This window comes from Schistocerca serialis, chromosome 2 (assembly GCF_023864345.2).
Source record: "Schistocerca serialis cubense isolate TAMUIC-IGC-003099 chromosome 2, iqSchSeri2.2, whole genome shotgun sequence".
Classification (NCBI taxonomy): Eukaryota; Metazoa; Arthropoda; class Insecta; order Orthoptera; family Acrididae; genus Schistocerca; species Schistocerca serialis.
The window spans coordinates 1061818312-1061840275 of record NC_064639.1 but is presented as its reverse complement, the minus strand read 5'-3'; the positions used below and the strand labels follow the sequence as shown (position 1 = coordinate 1061840275).

The 21964-nt window shown below is 38.9% G+C and overlaps 1 protein-coding gene across 1 annotated transcript in view; it reads right to left on the bottom strand.

Moving 5' to 3' along the window:
• The window catches only part of LOC126458511 (protein FAN-like), a 209785-nt gene that overhangs the window by 160235 nt on the left and 27586 nt on the right, over positions 1-21964 (bottom strand). Inside the window, exons 2-4 of the mRNA XM_050095606.1 lie at positions 11958-12191; positions 8713-8806; positions 8510-8623 (exon numbers count right to left, since the gene is read on the bottom strand). Coding sequence (XP_049951563.1) covers positions 8510-8623; positions 8713-8806; positions 11958-12191 — 442 coding nt within the window. The remainder of the gene's footprint in view (positions 1-8509; positions 8624-8712; positions 8807-11957; positions 12192-21964) is intronic.

Sequence of the window (21964 nt, the reverse complement as noted above, 5' to 3'; positions counted from 1 at the left end):
GTCTAGTTTTGAATGGATAAGGGACCAGTACAAATGGAGGAAGTATGACTCAGGACAGGTAGGACACTGAGGGCCTCGTACAACAGGCCGCCACGTAAGACACATGGGAGGACCAAGAAAGTTTCCTATTGAGCATGAGCCCCAGGAATGTCATAGTTTCAATGAATGGAAGAGCAATAGACCCAAGATGTAAAGACAGTGGAAGAAACCAACTGTGTGGCCAGAAATTAATACAAACAATTTTGTCGGTGGAAAAATGAAAGCCATTGTCGCTGCTCCAACAGTACAGATGATCGAGGCATCGCTAAAGATTCCACTCAATGAGACAGGTCTGCAGAGAACTGCAACAGATGGCAAAAATGTCAATAAAAAGGGACCTGGAGATGTCCAGTGGGAGACAGGCCAGTATAGAGTCAATGGTGATAGCAAAGAGGACAACACTCACGATAGATTAGATTAGTTTTTCGTTCCATAGATCCGTGCTGAGGAGATCCTCGTGGATGTGGAACATGTCGATTTTTTTTAAGCAGAAATAACAATACTAATAGTATGAATATATACAATACATCATTTGTTTCTATTAAAAAATTCGTCAATGGAGTAGAAGGAGTTGGCCACTAGTAAGTCTTTCAGGCTCCTTTTAAACTGATCTTTATTTGTAACTAAATTTTTTATGTTTACTGGCAAATTATTGAAGATGTGTGTTCCTGAGTAGTGGACCCCTTTTTGAACTAAAGTAAGTGCTTTTAAGTCCTCGTGCAGATCATTTTTGTTCCTGGTATTGTATGTATGAACTGAGCTGTGTGTTGGAAAAATAGATATATTATTTAGGACAAATTTCATTAATGAGTAAATATACTGAGAGGCAGTAGTTAGTATACCCAGTTCTTTGAAGAGGTTTCTACAGGACGTCCGTGAATTTACTCCACAAATAATACGTATTACACGCTTTTGGACTCTGAAAACTTTTGTTTGACTTGAAGAGTTACCCCAAAATATTATGCCATATGACATTATGGAATGAAAGTAGGCAAAGTATGCAAGCTTTTTCATTTTTATGTTGCCTATGTCTGCTAACACTCGAATTGCAAATACAGATTTGTTAAGGCGTTTCTGCAGTTCTGTGGTGTGCTCTTCCCAACTGAATTTATTATCAAGTTGTAATCCCAGGAATTTAAGACTGTCAACCTCTTCTATCTTCTATGCATATGCTGGGTGGAAACTGTAGTGTTAGCAGTTAGCCAACACTACGAACACTACCTGAGTGAGGAAACCGATATGCATGCGTTAACCCACGCAGGCTAGAGATAGGTCTGAAACAGGATACGTAATGAATGCTATAAAGAAAAGTACGTAGCTGCTGGAATACTTAACTTTAATCCATCATTGTTGTACATCGCTCTTGACGATACAAGTGAGACTCTGTAGATACATGCAATGTTACTAATGGCGCCTTGCTAGGTTGTAGCCATTGACTTAGCTGAAGGCTATTCTAACTATCTGCTCTGCAAATGAGCGAGGCTTCGTCAGTGTGCATTGCTAGCGAAGTCGTCCGTACAACTGGGGCGAGTGCTAGTAAGTCTCTCGAGACCTGCCATGTGGTGGCGCTCGGTCTGCGATCACTGACAGTGGCGACACGCAGGTCCGACATGTACTAATGGACCGCGGCCGATTTAAAGCTACCACCTAGCAAGTGTGGTGTCTGGCAGTGACACCACAGAAACCTCTTACAGGTTCTGAATTGCATATAGTGAGTCTTTTCGAAGTTTAATGTCAGTGAGTTGGCTTTGAACCATTTGTTAATAACCATGAAAATATCATTAGCAGATCTTTCTAGAACTACACTTGACATACTATTTATTGCAATACTTGTGTCATCTGCAAACAAAACGAACTCTGCTTTTGGCAGTGTAACTGATGAGAGATCATTAATGTACACAAGAAAAAGCAATGGTCCTAAGATGGATCCTTGTGGGACACCACATGTAATTTCTTCCCATTCTGATGATGACTTAATTCACTAGTCCCTTGCACTGACACCCTTTGTTTCCTGTTAGTGAGGTATGACTTGAACCATTTTGCAGCACTGCCCGTGACACCATAGAATTCTAATTTACTTAAAATGATGTTGTGGTTCACACAATCAAATGCCTTTGACAAATCACAGAAAATACCTGCTGCTTGTAATTTGTTATTTAATGAATTAAGTACATTTTCACTGTAGGTGTAAATAGCCTTCTCGATATTAGAACCCTTCAGAAATCCAAACTGTGTTCTTGATAATATGTTATTTGTGGTCAGATGGTTGAGCAGCTGCCTGTACATTACTTTTTCTAAAATTTTTGAGAATGCTGGCAAAAGTGAAATCGGTCTGTAGTTTGATGGTATCTCTTTATCCCCTTTCTTGAATAGAGGCTTAACATCTGCATATTTTAGCCAGTCAGGAAATGTCCCAGTTATAATTGACTGGTTACACAAGTGACTTAGAATTGTGCTAAACTCACAAGAACATGCCTTAATTAACTTTGTTGATATTTCATCGTACCCACTAGAATGCTTTGTTTTTAAAGATTTTATTATGGAAGTTATTTCTTTTGGTGAAGTGAGTGATATACTCATGTACTTGAAGCTATTTGTGAATGCTAGTTTCAGATATTCAAGGGCATTATTTACTGATCCTGAAAGTCCCATTCTATCAGTAACGGATATAAAGTACTTGTTAAATAGATTTGCCACACTATGCCCATCAGTTACTAATGTGTCATCTACCCTTAGTGCTATTAGCTCCTGTTCCTTTCTGGTTCTACCCGTCTGCTCTTTCACTATATCCCATATTGTTTTTATTTTGTTCCCTGACATTGCTATCTTCTTCTCGTAGTGCATTTGTTTAGACGTCTGAATTACTTTTTTTAATGTTTTACAGTATTCCTTGTATTCAGCTAAATCATCAGCATTGGAGCTATTCTTGGTCGACAGATACATTTTCCTTTTTGTCTTACAGGAAATCTTTATTCCTTGTGTAATCAACGGTTTTATTATAGACTTCTGTTTAATTTGAGTAACTATTAGAGGAAAACAGTTTTCAAACATGGTACTGACATTGTTCATGAATGTGTTATATTTTTCATTCATGTCATGAGCACTATAAACATCTTTCCAGTTCATATCTTTGAGCAGTTTTCTGAAACACTCAATTTTTGGTTGATTGACTACTCTCCTGTACTCAGATTTAGCAGTCTTGATAATCTGCTTAGAATTTACATCTAAAACAAGGAGCTGCATGTCATGATCTGACAGTCCATTTATAACAGGTTTTATGATATGATTTTGTTCCTTTGATTTGTCTATAAAAATGTTATCAATGGCTGTCCTTGAGGATTTAGTAATCCTAGTTGGAAAGTTTACAGTGTGAGTTAGAAGGAAAGACAACATTACTAACTGCAGTGAATGTTTACTGGAAGATTGCATTAGAAAATCTGTATTAAAGTCACCAGCAATCAAAATTTCTTTGTTTCTTCCTGTTAAATAACCCAAAAGAGCTTCTACATGATATAAGAATAGATTATAATTTCCTGCAGGTGCTCGGGGACACCGTTTTCCTGGATAAAGATGTCTGACATGGCAGAACTCACAAGTACCTTGAAAACTTGGACTTTTAAAAGATCCTGAAGGAAACGGGGCATGCAGCAATGGAAGCTCCACACATAGAGAGTACAGAGGATACCAGTCCTCCAGCAGATGCCATAGGGATTTCTCCAAGAAACCATTCATGACATGGGTTGATAAAGTGACGAGATGGTCAACTGCAGATCAGCACACTCGAAATCCGCACTGTGCAGTGGTTAGTAAACTGACAGACTGGAGCCAATATGCCACTCGGCATGAATTATGCGTTCTCTCATCTGGCAAAAACAGCTTGTGAGAGAAATGGGGTGGTAGATAAAAGGAAGGTGTTTATCTTATCAGGCTTAGGAATGGGTATGACAGTGGTTTCACGCCAGCATCTGGGAGACGTGCCCTTTGCCCAGATGCGGTTGTACATACGAAGGAGAAAGTGCTTGCTCACAAGAGGAAGGTGCTGCAACATGTGGATGTGAACATAATCTGGCCCTGGGGCGGAGGATCAGGATGAAGTGAGAGCATGACCTAGCTCCCTCATCCTAAAGGCGGCACAGTAGTACTGATGATTCTGAGAAGAGAGGGGTATCTCTCAAGCTTTCTTCACTCATTTCCAATGGTTGAAGGCAGGATGATAGGAGGAGGAGCTCGAAATCTCTGCAAAATGGGGGCCCAAGGTGTTGGAGATAGCAACAGCGTCCACTATGACATCGTCTATGTCAGGCCGGAAATTGGGGAATGGACCTTGGTCCCAGAGAGCAGTCAGATGTTGGCTCATATGACAGAAGAGAACTGTTAAAAGAACTAGTAAATGAAATCCAGCTAACTTTTTTTGTTATTCCGAGGAGCACGACAACACTATGCATGCAACCATTTATAATGAATGCAGTTTGTCATCGTAGTATGACGGTTAAAAATATGGAAAGCACGTCTCCGTGCATGAATGGCATCACAGCATGTATCAGTCCACCAAGGGACCAGAACACGGCGCGGTAAAGAAGTGCGAGGAATGGACTGGTCTGCAACAGTAAGCATAACGTTTGTAAGATATTCTACATGGTCATCACGGCTGACAAAATGTTGTTGTCAAAGGTCACAAGGGAGGAGTTAAGCCTCCAGTTAGCCTTACAAAGCTGCCATTTGGGTGTGCACATAGATGGGGTAAGAGTCAGCAATCGGATGGCACATGGGAAATGGTCCGTCGAGTGTGTGTCAGAGAGAATGGACCACTTGAGATGATGGGCAAGCTGGGCAGTGAAAAAGGAGAGGTCTGAATGGGAATAGGTGTGAGTGGAGTCCGAAAGGAACATGGTTGCTCCTGTGCTAAGGTGATTGAGAATGTCAGCCAAGATGGCATCTCGCTGATAGATTCTGGGAGAGCCCCACAAGGGATGGTGCACATTAAAGTCACTGAGCAGCAGAAATGGGTGAGGCAGTTGCCCAATAAGCTGGAGGAAGTCTGCCCGGGTGACACCAGATGATGGAGGGATGTAAATGGTATAAAGACAAAAGATCAAGTGAGGAACGAAAATGTGGACCGCAATAGCTATGAGCCGGGTAGTCAGGGAGATGGGCTGACTATGATCACCATCCTTGATGAGCAGCATGACCCCTCCCCCTTGAGATGAAATGCCATCCTTGGGGTGAAGGTCAAAGTGGACCAGGAAGAAATGCGAGAACTCAAAGCGGCTGAGGACACAATTTTGTTTCCTGGAGGCAGAGTACAAGAGGATGCTGCAATTCTAAGAGCAGCCATAAGTCTTTTTTGTTGGATCGAAGGCCATGAACATTCCACTGGAGTAGAGTCATGATGAGGAAAAAATGAAGAGGTGTCACCTCAGCGGCTGCTGAGTGCCAGTCTTTGAAGACTCACTGTTACAGGGCAGGGGGGCAGGAGGAGCCTGCTCCACGAGGTCTACAGAGACATCGGTATTCCCCCCCCCTTTCATTCTGTGGAGTACAGGGCAGAAAAACGGTTGGTGGTGTGCATCTGTGACATGGAGGTCAGCCGAGCGAGGGTATCACGTGGCTTCAACGTCGAAGAGGATCTCCAAATCAGCAAAGGAAAAGACTGTTTTGTTTGATTACTTGGAGCCTTCCCAGTTGGCAGAGGAAGACTCAGATGTTTTTTGGCTGTGGGGACATAGGAAGTCTTCGCAAGAGTATTCCTTCTGTCCTTTCTGGTCTGCCGGTTGTGTAGCAGGAGACTTTGTCCCATGAGGCATAGGTTTGGTGGCTTGTTGCACAGCTGGAGGAGGAGATGGGGACACTACCATGGCGCTGGGCGATTTCACAACCGTGATGCTAAATTTGAGGCCACATGTCTGCGTGGCCATGTCTTTCGTGGAGCAAGATGTAGCAAGAACAGTACTGTATGTACCAGATGGTAGAATGCAGGGCTTCCAACTAGTCAACAACTTGCGAGTGATTGGGTAAGGCACTTTTCCTTCACCCGGTCTCTTGGACAGCCTGCTCATTGAGATTCTCGGGAGGTGGGGGCATAGTTTCCATTGCAGTTGATACAGTGAGAAGAAGGAGGTGGACACTTGCCCTTGTGAGCATCCCTACCACAGGTTACACATTTGGCCAGGTGTTGACAGGATTCTCGAGTGTGGCTGTAATGATGACACTGGTAGCAGCGCATCAGGTTTGGAATGTACAGTCATACTGTGATAACTTTGATCTCTGATGGAAGGAACCCTCTACTAAAAGTGAGAAAAAGAGTGCATGTGGGCACTGAGGATGCATTTACTATTTTCACCACCTGATGGACTGCAATGATACCCTGATTAGAAGTACATTTGGATTTCTATCTCAGTCAGACCACTGAGCAGCCTAGTGTAAATAACACCACGGGAAGAATTAAGCATCAATGGACCTCAGCACGAACAGGATAGATGGGGAGGAGCGAAGCTGCAAGCAGTTTTTGTGCTTGAGAATCAGTAGTAGTCTCCAAAAGCAACGTGCCATTGTGTAAATGAGAGCAGAATTTGACAGGGCCAGCAATTGCATCAATTCCTTTCTGAAAAATAAATGGATTTACTGTGACTGATCATCTTCAGTACATGAAACCACAAGGAACAATGGTGCAGCTGCGAAGGTCTTTGATTTGTTAGCCTCATTCCAATTATGTTTAGTAGACACAGACTGAGATGATGTTTGGCTCAATGCAAGGAAATCCCCTCATGATTGCCAGTGTCGCCGATGGCACACTCCTTCCAACTGGGAGCCCCCCTCAGAAAGGAGTCCACAAGCCTTATGTGGGTGTTCATACCTCAGGTCACACCTACTGAAAACCTGACAGACACAATCGGTAATTAAGGAGGGTAGCAGCTCAGGCAATCACCCCTCCCTGGCTCTGGCCTTTACCAAGGGGTACGTGCAAATCTTACCTGTCAACCCAAGTCTGAGAATTACGCACTACCCAGTCACCTGTTGCAAGTCAGATTCTTGGGCTGTTCTTCAAGAGCGCACAGGGAGGAAGAAGAAAAAGACGAAACTCAAACGCCAAAGTGGAGGAAGGGTACGAGAAGGGGAATGAAAAAAGAAAGAAGGGACAAAAGACAATGGAGAGACTATTCTGATATCAGCGACTAAATTTGTAGAACACATTTCCAGCAACATCCCAGACGTTCCCCAAGAGAGGGGATAAAGAATAGCAAGAGGATATACATGCAACACGGAAACAAAAAGGTGCTGGAAAGGCTGGGGTCTTGTGGTAGCGAAGCACAAAATCGCCAAAGAGTGGCGAGACCCCTGGGGGCTGAAAGTGTGTGCATTGTCTACTTTAGAAGAAGGCTTGTTTAACAGTCTTTTTGTTGTGCCTGCCTGCAACTTAACATAATACTGTCATTATTCCACTCTGGATTTTCCACTGTTTGATTTTGTGAATAATAATTTAGGATGAGGAATTGGATTTGTTGAAATCACAGAGTCTAGGGATAGATTTAGCTGTTGTGAACCTTGTTACACCCTTTTCTGATATGTCGTCCAAAGATGTGTTGCATTTGTGGAGGATCTCCTGCCATCAGCTGACACAGGGGGTTGGTCAAACAAATAGTTACTGCAAATAGCAAGACTGCACACTGTCAGATATATGTACAGTATTTAACAAAAATTCCAAATATAGCAGGTGAATTAAATAAAAACTTAGTTTACACAGGAATTCATATAACATTCTTAGAAAATGGCTTCCTAAGATTACTGACTGAAAAAACCTTTGTGATACTGACAAGCAGGGGACTGAGTCAACAATTAAATTGCTGAACACTAAGGACTCTCATGGACAATGTGTAATATCCAGGATACTAAAGTACTATGATGCATATGTTAAGCCCTTAAATTACCCACATTTGTAATTTTCGCTTTAGGAATAGTCAGTTTCTTCAATGACAAACTACTTCATAGTGAAATTGCTTTACAAAAAGGGACAATGGGGTAATGTAGACAATTTTAGACATGTTTGTACTTCCTGTGTTACACTGTTGATTATGCTAATATATACCCAGCACCTGTTGTCTGCGTACGATATGTGCAAATTTTATTTTATTTATTATTTTCTGACATTAATTTCATGTACAGACAAGTTACATGACCTTAAGTTGGCCCTATGGAACTAGACACGTAAAATAAAAAGAAGTACAAGCATTACACATGTTTGTGACAATCCATTAAGTTTGTAGGAGACATTCAGTTTGGATTCTTTTATAACAACAGTACTTTATCAATAAAACTTCCTTCATGAACGGGCAAATTGTATTTTTGGTTTGTCTAAGACCATTAAAAAAATGTTTATGTGGCATATGATTCTGAAGTATGTCCCCTTTGTGATACAAAACACATTTATAATTCTGCAGATGAAGTGCAGAACTTCAAGCTAAAATTAACTTACCATACTGTTCTGTTCAGCAGCTGGAAGGGTTGAAGCACGATGAAGTTGACAAATCTGCAGTAAACAATCACTCACTTTTGCATAATTGAGAAGAAACAGGAACTGCCTTTTCTCCTGTAATAATAAGATTTCATTTTATTGGATTTACAAAATATATGTGCATATCAAAACGCATCAGTACTTTGCTCTTGTATTTGACTCACATTTTTGAACGTATATGGCGCCAAGATATTTCTTTCCAGCATTTCTATATACTGATTGCATTCAATCACAATAACATTATTCTGCGCTGATATCCTGTAAACATACAAAATTATTTTTCAGCAACAAGTAACCATTTAAACACACACACACACACACACACACACACAAATAGTGGCAAGCAGAAGTTTTTATTTCATTTAATGAGACATTCTCAGTGCAGAGAAGACCTATGAATTGATAGAAGTATGGAATTTTACATCATTTTACATTACCAATGGTGCTATTTATTTAATTAATAATAGAAGTGACAATTTTAATATTATGATAGCTTTTAGCAGTTAATATTCTCTTTTATGAAATGGAATGAAATTCTACTTGAGAGACACAATTACACAGCAGACAATCACAGTCAGAAGCCTGGAGACAGTCAGGACAAAAGTCCTGAAAAATGATCACCACTGAAGCAAACAGAAAGCTACTTTTGAACATAATGAATAACAACAGTGCAACATGCAGGTACAATTATTTGCTAATACTGGGCTGTCACAAACTGAAATTTAATTCTTCTGGAGGTACAGTCAAAGATAAGTGAAGATTGGAGAAAAGGAAGATGATTATGAAGGCTCTCTCTCTCTCTCTCTCTCTCTCTCTCTCTCTCTCTCTCTCCTCCACATGATAAGAAGTAGATACAAATGTTGTGATAAAGGTGGGGGGAGAGTGGGGGTAGGAGTGAGAGGGCGAGAGAGGGAAAAGAGGTGGGGGTGGGGGGTGCCAGTTTATGAAGATCATTACAGGGGAAGCACAGTTTCAGATTGGGTGCGCAAGGGGCAGAAAACTAGCTATGGTCTTCACAGAGAAATCATTCTGTCATTTGCTCATTTGCTTTAAGACTGAGAGAAGAGGAGGAGAAATTATGAAGAGAAGGTTCAATGCAGCTAGCAAATGGGAGGAACTGTATAGCTAATGGATGAGGAGAGGGCAGGGTTAGGAAAACACAAAAGCTTCCTCCTTGAAGGAATTTTACGCATAATGAAAAGCATAAATAAATTTAATCATTTTAAAGATATCCAATAATCCTATAAAACTGAGATCATATTCCAAATAAAATGTGCCACACAACTCGTGTGTGATCTAGTGGCAAAGTCATTTACTTCTCTCTCTCTCTCTCTCTAACACACACACACACACATACACACACACACACACACACACACACACACACACACACACACACACACAGCCCCCCCCACTCCCCCTCCCCCCCCCCCCCCCCCCCCCACACACACACACACACACAAATTGATTTCATTGAATCAGCATTGTGGCTCAATTGGGTTTGTATCAATTGTATCAAGTGGTGTGGACAAGTGGAGACAGGAGGTAGATATTGGGAAGGAGGGTTGGAGAGAAGTGCTATATCCACAAATAGCCAGATATCAGTGCACACATCAGAACCCAGGAATGAAAGACCAGAAGCTGCAAGACAGAATGACCACCTGTGGAAGGGAGTGTGGCTCCAAATGGTAGCTGAGCTAAACAGCTGACAGGGCACAGGACCCAGACAAGGGCAAGACCAAAGCAACCTATGTAAATATTGTCATGCAAAGTGGAAACCTTCACCCCAAGAATGTCAACAAGCCAAGAGGAGAGAGAGAGAGAGAGAGAGAGAGAGAGAGAGAGAGAGAGAGAGAGAGAGAGTCCCAATTGCGACCAGAGAGCAAGACCAAGGGTCAAGTGAGGTGGTTATCCAATAGTCCACAATAAAGTTATGATGATAACCAACAATATCAGATGCGAGTACAGAAATGACTGACCACTCGCTAGGCATATTTATATTAGCCGTGAGGCCAGTATATTCATGTGGCAAGATAAGTAACGCACTCATGCTCACGCACAGTGCTGCAGTGAGACTGTGCCCTCTAATGGATATCTAGGTCAATTGCCAGAGGTGGGCATCCGACTTACGCAGAGATGGATACCAGAGGAAGTGTGCCTGACAGATTTGAAGGAGAGGCAGAAATTGCACAGCAGAGCAATGTGACTTTGGTGGGCTAGCTCTAGATAAGGCAATTCCTTGGACCACACAATGATGTGAATGAATGGAATGTTTAGGGGATATAGAACAGAGGAAGAGGGAGAGACTGGAGAGGGTGAGTGTTGAATGAGTGAAGGGATGGAGGTCAGTGGGTGACAGAGGCTAATGGATATCAAGGCTAAGAGGACTGCAGGATTGAAGGGAAGGAGCCACGTGGCTTGGATTTCGAAACAGCAAGTGAAGTTAGGTGGAAAACCCTGCTCTTGGTCACAGTTTGGTGTTGGTCAGTCATTCAGGTGGACAGCTGGTTGGTGGTCAAGCCCACATAAAAGGTTGTGCAAAAGGCAGTATGGCCTTATGTGGTTATAGTAGGGGACAAGTGTTTGTAAACTAGATATAAAACGTAAGGCCTGTCGGTGAAGGTCTTAGTAAGACATAAGGGGTTGCTCAACATTGCAGATGTGCTGTCAATGGGTGGTTTGACTGTATGGGAGAGACTTTTTACTGTGGAAGTATCAATATGCAGGTAATGTCAGTGTTTAGTGAGCTCGATATGGACAGAGGTTTTTTAAGGGGCCATCAACACAGTGGAGATCAACAACAGGAAGGTGTCATGCTGGGCTGAGGAGAAACAAGAGAGAAGGTGTTGAGACAGTGGCAACACGAGCACAGAGTGTCTTGGTCCTGAGTCCAGATCATCAAGATATCATCAATGAACTTGAACCAGGCACGGGGTTCCCTTACTTGGTTCAAGTTCATCGGGTGTGTTTTATCTTCCAATTTCATATCATCAACACAGTCATATGGACATGTGAATGGTGCATAAATTATGGACTATGGAGCTGGTGCAACAGTTGTTCATCTTTCACTGCTCAAACTGCAGTTCCCAGCTACATCCTGGACCTATCTTGTCTACGATGTATTCTGCACTACCCAGTTCTTCCAGTGGACATTCTACAATGGAAGAACTGGGTAGTGCAACAGTCATCACAGACTACATATGCATTATCTATGAGCTGGTTATCAATTTGGGCTTTGCACTTGAACGCGAATAGTTCATGGTCCAAAACGACTTGTGTTCTACTGTTAACATTTGAACTGAGGTTATTACAGTTTGTGCTTTGTTATTTTGTGTAACACTGTGTAATACAATGAACAGTGGCACAGTGCAAAAAGAACAGCATGCTTCTCTTTAAATCACATACTTACTTAGAAAATACATTATTGTTCCACTCGTCTATTTTGGTGCATTCTTTGAGAGGTACTTTTATGAGAGGCTTCATGATATCTTTAGGTTCAAAAACAATGGATTTGGAACACATCTTAAGACGACCAATATCTTTTCTGCTTTCAATTTCTACTTCACTTGCATCAGAATGAAACATATACGCACTGAAGTCTTCAAAATATATTTCTCCTGGTTCCAAAAGAAGTAGCGAAAATCTGAAACATTCACAAAAACAGAACACACATGAGACATTGTTAGATAATATTGCTTGTAAGTGTTACCCAAGTATTATTTAAAAGTAAATATATAAAAGAGGATATATTAGTTAATAAATGTGAGAAAATTTGTCTAGGGCAAGTCACATTTTTTTGGAGATCTATTAAAAGAATAAATCATTGTACATTAGTAATATTAAGCTTTCCATTGCTAATACTTATCCTTCCACATTCCTTTTTCTCATTTTAACTCCTTTACACACTCTGTTTACAACTTCAGTTTTTCTGGAAACTTTTAAAAATGCAGTTTCTAAACTGATATGAGGCCAGATAAAGAGCCGACAATAGAACAGCATAAATTACATTTTGTGACTGAGGGACCGTTTATGTGGAATTTCCATGTTATCCGTTCCATAACACTAAGCACTGGAGTTTCTGAGCGGTCTGGATAAGACTGGTTGTTGTTCTACAACAACATATCCTTTCATTTAATCCCCAGTCATTTTGTTTCTGAGTCTAATGTAACTCCAAGCTTGTCCTTAGTCACAATGTAATTCAGATAGTCATTACCTTCTTCACAGTATCATATTAAACACAGTAAAGAATTTCATATTCAAAACTCTGCAAGGTTTTCTCTGAGAAAGCAATTGGTTCAGCGAACATACAGTTTGCATAAATTCATGCTATCTCACATTTTGTTGAATAGGAAATCTGTGAAAAAGGCACAGCTCTGTCATGGAAAATCAATATCACTTCTGTCTTCTACAGTCATCTGTAATTACAGACACTCATCCACTCAATTCCTCATCCTTCCCATTGGACAGCGCTTCACTGAATTTTTGTACATGTTTCCGTACTCACTGACCCCCTCTTGGTCTGCTCACCACAGAAACCACAAATTTGGTAGTGAATGCCAGTGGGTAACAGTTCATGTTATTCAGAAACTACAAGACTGTGTACATTTCCCATAGAGTAAGCATATAGATTTTCTTGTATATTACTCCAGTTCACTGTCAAGTGTCACTTGTCTGTCACGTCTAATAGTGATGTTTCTGTCATGCTGGCAGGTCTGATTACTTAGTGTACTTGTACTATTTGATGAGAATTCCAAGATGAAACTACACAGCAGTTATGGGGTGAATACAGTTCTAATGGTGATCCAGGAATGTGTTTAAAGAGAACGAGTGATTACTTACACCTCCAGAACAGTTGTCAAGTATCAGAAGAATGACTCCATGACTGAGAAAGTGTGTCTTGCAGTTGATTGGGCAATCAGTAGTTCACTTGGTAGAAGTGTTGGCCAACTGTTGCAGGATGGACTAGGGTCAGGTTACCAGGTCACAAGCTTTTTTAAACCTAGTGCAAGTCTGGGTCAGGTGATAGAGTTTGTAAGTTCACTTTGTAAAGACTTCGCAAAGGAAAACACCATGGTAATAGAGGGTGGGGCGGGCAACAGCATAGATAGGAACCCTAGTTATTCAAACGAGAGTGACCTGGTAAAGCTAGCATCAGCAACGAGACATACTGGTGTTAGGCTTGTGTCTGTTCTGAGGTGCCATGACTGGCCTCATTTAAACTCTTCTGTTAGGAGAGTTAATTTAGAGGTGGAACGACTGCTTGGATCAGATATGGGGTCTCATATCGGTGTGGTTCGTGTTGACCCTATCAGCAGGTGGGACTATACTAGGCATGGCCTTCACCTCAACAGGAAAGGGAAGGGAAAACTGTCTGGGCTAATAGCAAATAACTGAAGGGGAGGCACTGTCACAAATGGTAAAGTACCAGTGGTTACAAGTGACAGATCAGCAGTTTTTTAGGGTTGGGAGAGCAGAAACTAAAGATCTTCAGAGAAAGGCTGAAAATGACACTCACAATGATAACATAGGTAGCCATAAAGCAAATTTTAATGTACAAAATCCATGCAGACAGCCTCTGATTGAAACTAAAGATATTCAAAAATTGGCAGGAAAATTAGGTTCATCCAGCTGTAATTCAACCAGTGCACAAAATCAGTTATCACTATTGCATCAGATTATCTGAGGACTAACGGTTAAGCTTAGTGAGTTGTTTACTTGCATTGAAAAATCAGAGTTGAGCAAACCAGTTGATATAATCTGCCTCTCTGGGCATCATATGACCACTGGTATAGATATGTCAAAAGTTACAGGGTTCAAGTTAGCTTCTTATTTCTGTAGAGAAAATATGAAGAAAGGAAGAGTTGCCATATTTGTCAGAAACTGTTTTGATTTCAAGACCATTGATATTAACAAATTTTGCTCAGAGCAGCACTTAGAAGCTTGTGCAACAGAAGTAGTATTTCATAATAAGTCCTTTATAATAGTAGGTATATACAGATCACCTTCAGGAAATTTTAAACTCTTCATAAAAAATCAGGAAGCTCTGCTGTCCCATCTCATAGTTAAAAAAAAGAAAAAAACAAGGAAATAGTGGTTGCTGGGGATTTTAATGTGGATTTATTGAAAAGCTCTGTCAGGGAACAATTATTGCAGTCAGTAACATTATCATTCAATTTAGTTCCTACTGTAAACTTTGCTATGAGGATACGTAAATGCTCTGAGACTGTTATTGATAATATCTTTGTAGACAAATCTAGGGAAAAAAGTCATATCACAAAAGCAACAGTAAATGGGCTATCTGATCATGACATGCAGCATCTTGTGTTAAATGCTGAAACTTGTCATGATAAAAAATCTATTAAATCTGGGAACATGAGGGGTAATAAATAAGACAAAAATTGAGAAATTCAGGAAACTGCTCAAAGACATGGACTGGATAGATGTTTACAATACATCTGACTCAAATGGAAAATACAAAGCATTCAATAATTAATAGAGTTGCATCCACTTTTGAAAATTGTTTTCCCCTAAAGGTAACTCAAATCTAACAGAAGTCAAAAAATAAACTGTGGATTACACAAGGAATAAAGAGATCATGTAGGACAAAAAGGAGACTGTATGTACTATCTAGGAACAGCTCTGATGTTAGGATTGTAATGTATTACAAAGAATACCGCAAAATATTGACGCAAGTAATCCTGAAATCGAAGCAGCTTTATTATGAGAAAAAGATAATTACATCAGGTAACAAAATAAGAACTGTATGGGATATTATGAAGACAGAGACAGGTGGGGCCAAAAAGGAACAGGAACAGATAGCTCTAAAAATAAATGAGACTTTGGTAACAAGTGCATGTAGTGTTGCAAACCTCTTAAACAAGTACTTACTGACAGCTTGGGGTCATCAGATTCAGTGAACAATGGAATGGAGTATCTGAGACCAGTCTTTAAAAATAACTTCAGTAAAATGGAAATGACACACACATCTCCCAAAGAAGTAGCATCCACTGTAAAATCTTTATAATCTAAGTATTCCAGTGGGTATTATAACATATCAACAACAAAGTTAATTGAAGAGTGCTCATGTGAGTTGAGTTCTGTCTTAATTTATTTGAGTAATCAATCCCTTATCAGCGGAACATTTCCAGACTGGCTAAAATATGCTGAAGTTAAGCCTCTTTACGAGAAGGGGGATAAAGAGATATCATCAAACTATTGACCAATTTCAGCTTTCTCAAAAATATTCGAAAAGGTTGTGTTCAAGTGTCTACTCAAGCATCTGACTGCAAATAATATATTGTCCTAGTTACAGTTTGGATTTCAGAATGGTTCTGATATAGAGAAAGCTACTTACACTTACAATGAGAATGTAGTTAATTCGTTAGGTAATAAATTAGAGGCTACTGGCATTTTCTGTGATCTGTCAAAAACCTTTGACTGTGTGAACCACAGCATTCTCTTAAGTAAATCAGAATATTATGGTGTCACCGGCAATGTTGCGGAATGGTTTGAGTCTTATCTATCTAACAGGAAACAAAGGGGGGTGTTGTGAAACACTTGTGCAGTAAGCAGTCCGTCTTCATCTGACTGGGAATTAATTACATGTGGTGTTCCTCAAGGTTCCATCTTGGATCCATCGCTTTTTCTTATGTACATTAATGACCTCACATCTGTTACATTGCCAGATGCTAAGTTTGTTTTGTTTGCAGATGATACAAACATTGCAATAAGTAGCAAGTCAAGTACAGATTTAGAAATAGCTGCTAAACAAATTTTCACTGGCATTAATAAGTGGTTTAAAGTTAATCCACTGTCATTAAATTTTGAGAAGACCCACTATATGCAGTTCAGAATCTGTAAGAGATTTCCTTCCAGCATGAGTATAACATATGAAGACATGCAGATCAAAGAGGTTGACAGTGTTAAATTTCTAGGATTACAACTCGATAATAAATTCAGTTCGAAAGGGTATACCACAGAATTGCTTATGCACCTAAACAAGTCTGTATTTGCCGTGAGAATGTTGTCAGATGTAGGAGATATAAATAAAAAAAAATATAAAAAAAACTTGCATACTTTGCTTACTTTTATTCTATTGTCATATGGGATCATATTCTGGGGCAACTGATCAAACTGAGCCAAAGTTTTTATGGTGCAAAAGTGTGTGATAAGAATCATTTGTAATGTAAATTCATGAACATCTTGTAGAAACCTATTCAAGGAACTTTGTGTTCTAACTGCTGCTTCTCACTATATTTATTCCCTAATGAAATTTGTTGCAAGTAATACATCTCTATTTCCAACCAATAGCTTAATACATACTATCTATACTAGGAATAAGAACAATCTACATAAAGACCTAAAATCACTTACCTTGGTCCAAAAAGGTGTCCAATATTCAGGGACACACATTTTCAATAAATTGCCAGAAACCATTAAAAACTTGGTTTCAGATACACAGTTTAAACAGAGTTTGAAAGACTTTTTGATAGGCAACTCCTCCTACTCCATAGACGAATATCTTAACAGAGACTGTTAAGCCAGCTTAAGTAAAAATATCTGTTAGATTTCAGTTTTGACAACACTTGGTGACAACAGTCAAAATTAGGTATTTTTTGTATGATAAATTTATTAATAGTGCATAACAATGTTTCATTCTGACAGTGTGTTAATTCTGTAAATATTAGCTGTTCCAGTTTAGTGCATTGTATTAACCTATGTCGACTATCTCCTGACAAATGATAAGGGTAGTACATATTACATTCTAATGTTTTATGTTATGCTTTCCGACACGTTCCACACCCACGAGACTCATCTCTATTTTTGGGTCTATGGAATAAAAACTGAATCTAATCTAAAAATCTAATCAATAAGTTCCGACTTTATTTATATAGCAGACCATACACTGCCTTTACCAAATACTCCCTCGCATCACTGCACTAATGAACACTTCACCTGAACAAAGGAGAAAGTTTAATGTTACTGAAGACTATAGAGGCTTTACAGAGGAAAAGATGTCAAAGGAGATTTGAGATTAATTGACGAAGTATTGTATAAAAGAAATTACGACACAAAGGGATGGAAATGGTGGCTCATCATCCCAGCTTGTTTACCTGCAGCTCCAACATCTGGCATTAACAAAGATCCTTGATAGGATCAGAAGTTCTCAGTCTTGTTTATGTGTCTTTTGATTATTCAACACCTCCACGATGTGATCAGTTGTTAGCATTACTCCTTAAAGTATCTTTGTTCCTCCATGAGTCTCCAATGCCATACTTAAAAAGAAGACCTTATAAGCCACTTCTACAATTTGTCACAATATCTGGACTCAAGGATTCCAGATAAAACTAATGTTCATATTATGCAGGTTTTTGCATTTTCAGTACATAAACTGCTAAGAGTGTTCAGTGAAATCAATAAAGTTGCATAAATGATTATGATGAAACAGCAGATAAGAACAGCAGCTGAGTAGTACACACGAATGTAAATCATGTAAGACCTAACATATCTTTCATTTTGCCTGTTTTTGTAGTGGTGTTCAGTACAAAAACTGATCTGATGCAGCTCTCCATGCTACTCTATCCTGTGCAAGCCTCTTCATCTCTGAATAACTACAGCAACTTACAACCTTCTGAATCTGCTTACTATATTCGTCTCTTGGTCTCCCTCTATGATTTTTACGTCTCACACTTACCTTCAGTATTAAACTGATGATCCTATGATGTATCAGAATGTGTCTTATCAACCAAACCCTCCTCCTAATCAGGTTGTGCCACAAATTTCTTTTCTCCCCAGTTATATTCAGTACCTTCTCATTAGTTACATGATTTACTCACCCAATCTTCAGCATTCTTCTGTAGCACCACATTTCAAAAGCTTCTATTCTCTTCTTGCCAAAACTGATTATTGCCCATGTTTTATTCCCATACATAACTACACTCCATACAAATACTTTCAGAAAATGACTTCCTGACACTTAAATCTACACTCGATGTTGACAAATTTCTTTTCTTCAAAAATGCTTTTCTTGCCATTGCCAATCTACATTTTATATCCTCAGTTTTGCCATCATGAGTTATTTTGCTGCCAAATATCAAAACACATCTACCACTTCAAGTGCCTCATTTGCTAAATGAATTCCCTCAGCATCACCTGATTTAACTCAACTACAGTCCACTATCTTTGTTTTGGTTTTGTTGATGTGCATCTTATGCCCTCTTTTTCATTTTGCCTATGATCCAGGATATCAGAATGAGGTTTTCAGAAAATGACAATATGCAGAGAAGCACTTAATTTTGTTGTATGGTTAATCTTCTTCACAGATGTATCAACTAAGATGTCGAAGCAAGTATGTTTTTCTGAAATAGAATGACATACCTTTTTAGCATTATTCAAAAGCTCTTGAAGAGATAAATACAGTGTATAACACTTGTTAATTTTGTAATTGAAAATTTTTGCAAAGGCACTAAAAAAGTTGAAAAGCATGACGGCTGTAATTGGCTACTGTGGTGTAAGTAGTGTTCAATGGGGCCCTCATGACAGTCTCCATCATTATATGTACTAAAAAGATAGCCCTGCACTACTAAGATAAAATGTATTTACTCTCGACCATACTTTATTTGGCATATGCATACATTCAGATACTTATATCATCTCAGAAGGGGCTTGATAAAACTATTTCAAATGAGTATGTCCTCATATGTAAGTGATTGCTTTTCTGGCAAAAATTGAATTTTTGTGACTTAAGTTTTCCTTTTACGACTGCTCTGTGGCTGCTTACTTGTCACTACTGAAATGGAGGCATTTCCCACCTGCCCATTCTCCTTAATGAAGATGAGTCCTAGGAGAGTCAAATGAAGGGGCTGGCAGGTTATTTACTGTAGCATTTCACCCTATCCAGTGATCAGGACTGGTGATACTTTTGCTGAAAATCTCATTCCGATATCTTGAACTGTTCAAAAAACAAATGAGAAGTTATGTATTATACATGTCACCACGCATATAATCTAATACTGATTCACATAATCCTCATATTTATCAATGTGGGTAGATCAGTACTAGTCACAATGTGTTGCTAGTTTACACTATGCAAGTAAATGCAGTGCCTTCTTCTGTCAGTTAGAGTATAATTTGACATTTTCCATGTCTGTAAAGGTTATCCTTCATAATGGGATTTGCAGAAAACTGTGTGTGATTAATTAATTAAATAATTGAAAGGAATCAGGTTTTTGAAGACTTCACTGTTAACATGAGCATGTAGGGCTAAACAGATAAACCATTACTGCAAGCAGCACATGAATCGGTACAGCTACTTTTACTGACATGCACTGATAAAGCTACTTCTTGTAAATGGTTCTAAGAGCAATAAAAGAGGAGTTGGAAGTGTCACTGACAAACACAATGATCTTATCTTTTGCCCTTTCACAAATCAGTTTATTATTCCTGGAGTACTTTAGCATATTAGTACAAGTAATTGAGAGGACCAGAAGGACTGTCTTTTTAAGATGTATATAGATTAGATTAGATTAGATTAATACTAGTTCCATGGATCATGAATACGATATTTCGTAATGATGTGGAACGAGTCGAATTTTCCAATACATGACATAATTAGGTTAATTTGACAACATACTTAAGTTAATATAACAACTTTATTTTTTGTGTTTTTTGTTTTTCTTTATTTTTTATTTTTATTTTTTAAATTTTTTTTTTCTTAATTTATATCTAAAAATTCCTCTATGGAGTAGAAGGAGTTGTCATTCAGAAATTCTTTTAATTTCTTCTTAAATACTTGTTGGTTATCTGTCAGACTTTTGATACTATTTGGTAAGTGACCAAAGACTTTAGTGCCAGTATAATTCACCCCTTTCTGTGCCAAAGTTAGATTTAATCTTGAATAGTGAAGATCATCCTTTCTCCTAGTATTGTAGTTATGCAAACTGCTATTACTTTTGAATTGGGTTTGGTTGTTAATAACAAATTTCACAAGAGAGTATATATACTGAGAAGCTACTGTGAATATCCCTAGATCCTTAAATAAATGTCTGCAGGATGATCTTGGGTGGACTCCAGCTATTATTCTGATTACACGCTTTTGTGCAATAAATACTTTATTCCTCAGTGATGAATTACCCCAAAATATGATGCCATATGAAAGCAATGAGTGAAAATAGGCGTAGTAAGCTAATTTACTAAGATGTTTATCACCAAAATTTGCAATGACCCTTATCGCATAAGTAGTTGAACCGAACGTTTCAGGAGATCATCAATGTGTTTCTTCCAATTTAATCTCTCATCAATGGACAAACCTAAAAGTTTTGAATATTCTACCTTAGCTATATGCTTCTGATTAAGGTCTATATTTATTAATGGCGCCATACCATTCCCTGTACGGAACTGTATGTACTGTGTCTTATCAAAATTCAGTGAGAGTCCGTTTACAAGGAACCACTTAGTAATTTTCTGAAAGACAGTATTGACAATTTCATCAGTTAATTCTTGTTTCTCAGGTGTGATTACTATACTTGTATCATCAGCAAAGAGAACTAACTTTGCCTCTTCATGAATATAGAATGGCAAGTCATTAATATATAATAAGAACAACAAAGGACCCAAGACTGACCCTTGTGAAACCCAATTCTTGATTTGTTCCCAGTTTGAGGAATGTGCTGATCTTTGCATGTTACGAGAACTACTTATTTCAACTTTCTGCACTCTTCCAGTTAGGTACGAATTAAACCATTTGTGCACTGTCCCACTCATGCCACAATACTTGAGCTTGTCTAGCAGAATTTCATGATTTACACAATCAAAAGCCTTTGAGAGATCACAAAAAATCCCGATGGGTGGTGTTCGGTTAATCAGATCATTCAAAATTTGACTGGTGAAAGCATATATGGCATTTTCTGTTGAAAAACCTTTCTGGAAACCAAACTGACATTTTGTTAGTACTTCATTTTTACAGATATGTGAAGCTACTCTTGAATACATTACTTTCTCAAAAATTTTGGATAAAGCTGTTAGAAGGGAGATTGGACGGTAATTGTTGACATCAGATCTATCCCCCTTTTTATGCAAAGGTGTAACAATAGCATATTTCTGTCTATCAGGGAAAATGCCCTGTTCCAGAGAGCTATTACACAGGTGGCTGAGAATCTTACTTATCTGTTGAGAACAAGCTTTTAGTATTTTGCTGGAAATGCCATCAATTCCATGTGAGTTTTTGCTTCTAAGCAAGTTTATTATTTTCCTAATTTCAGAGGGAGAAGTGGGTGAGATTTCAATTGTATCAAATTGCATAGGTATGGCCTCTTCCATTAACAGCCTAGCATCTTCTAATGAACACCTGGATCCTACTATATCCACAACATTTAGAAAATGATTATTAAAAATATTTTCAACTTCTGACTTTTTGCT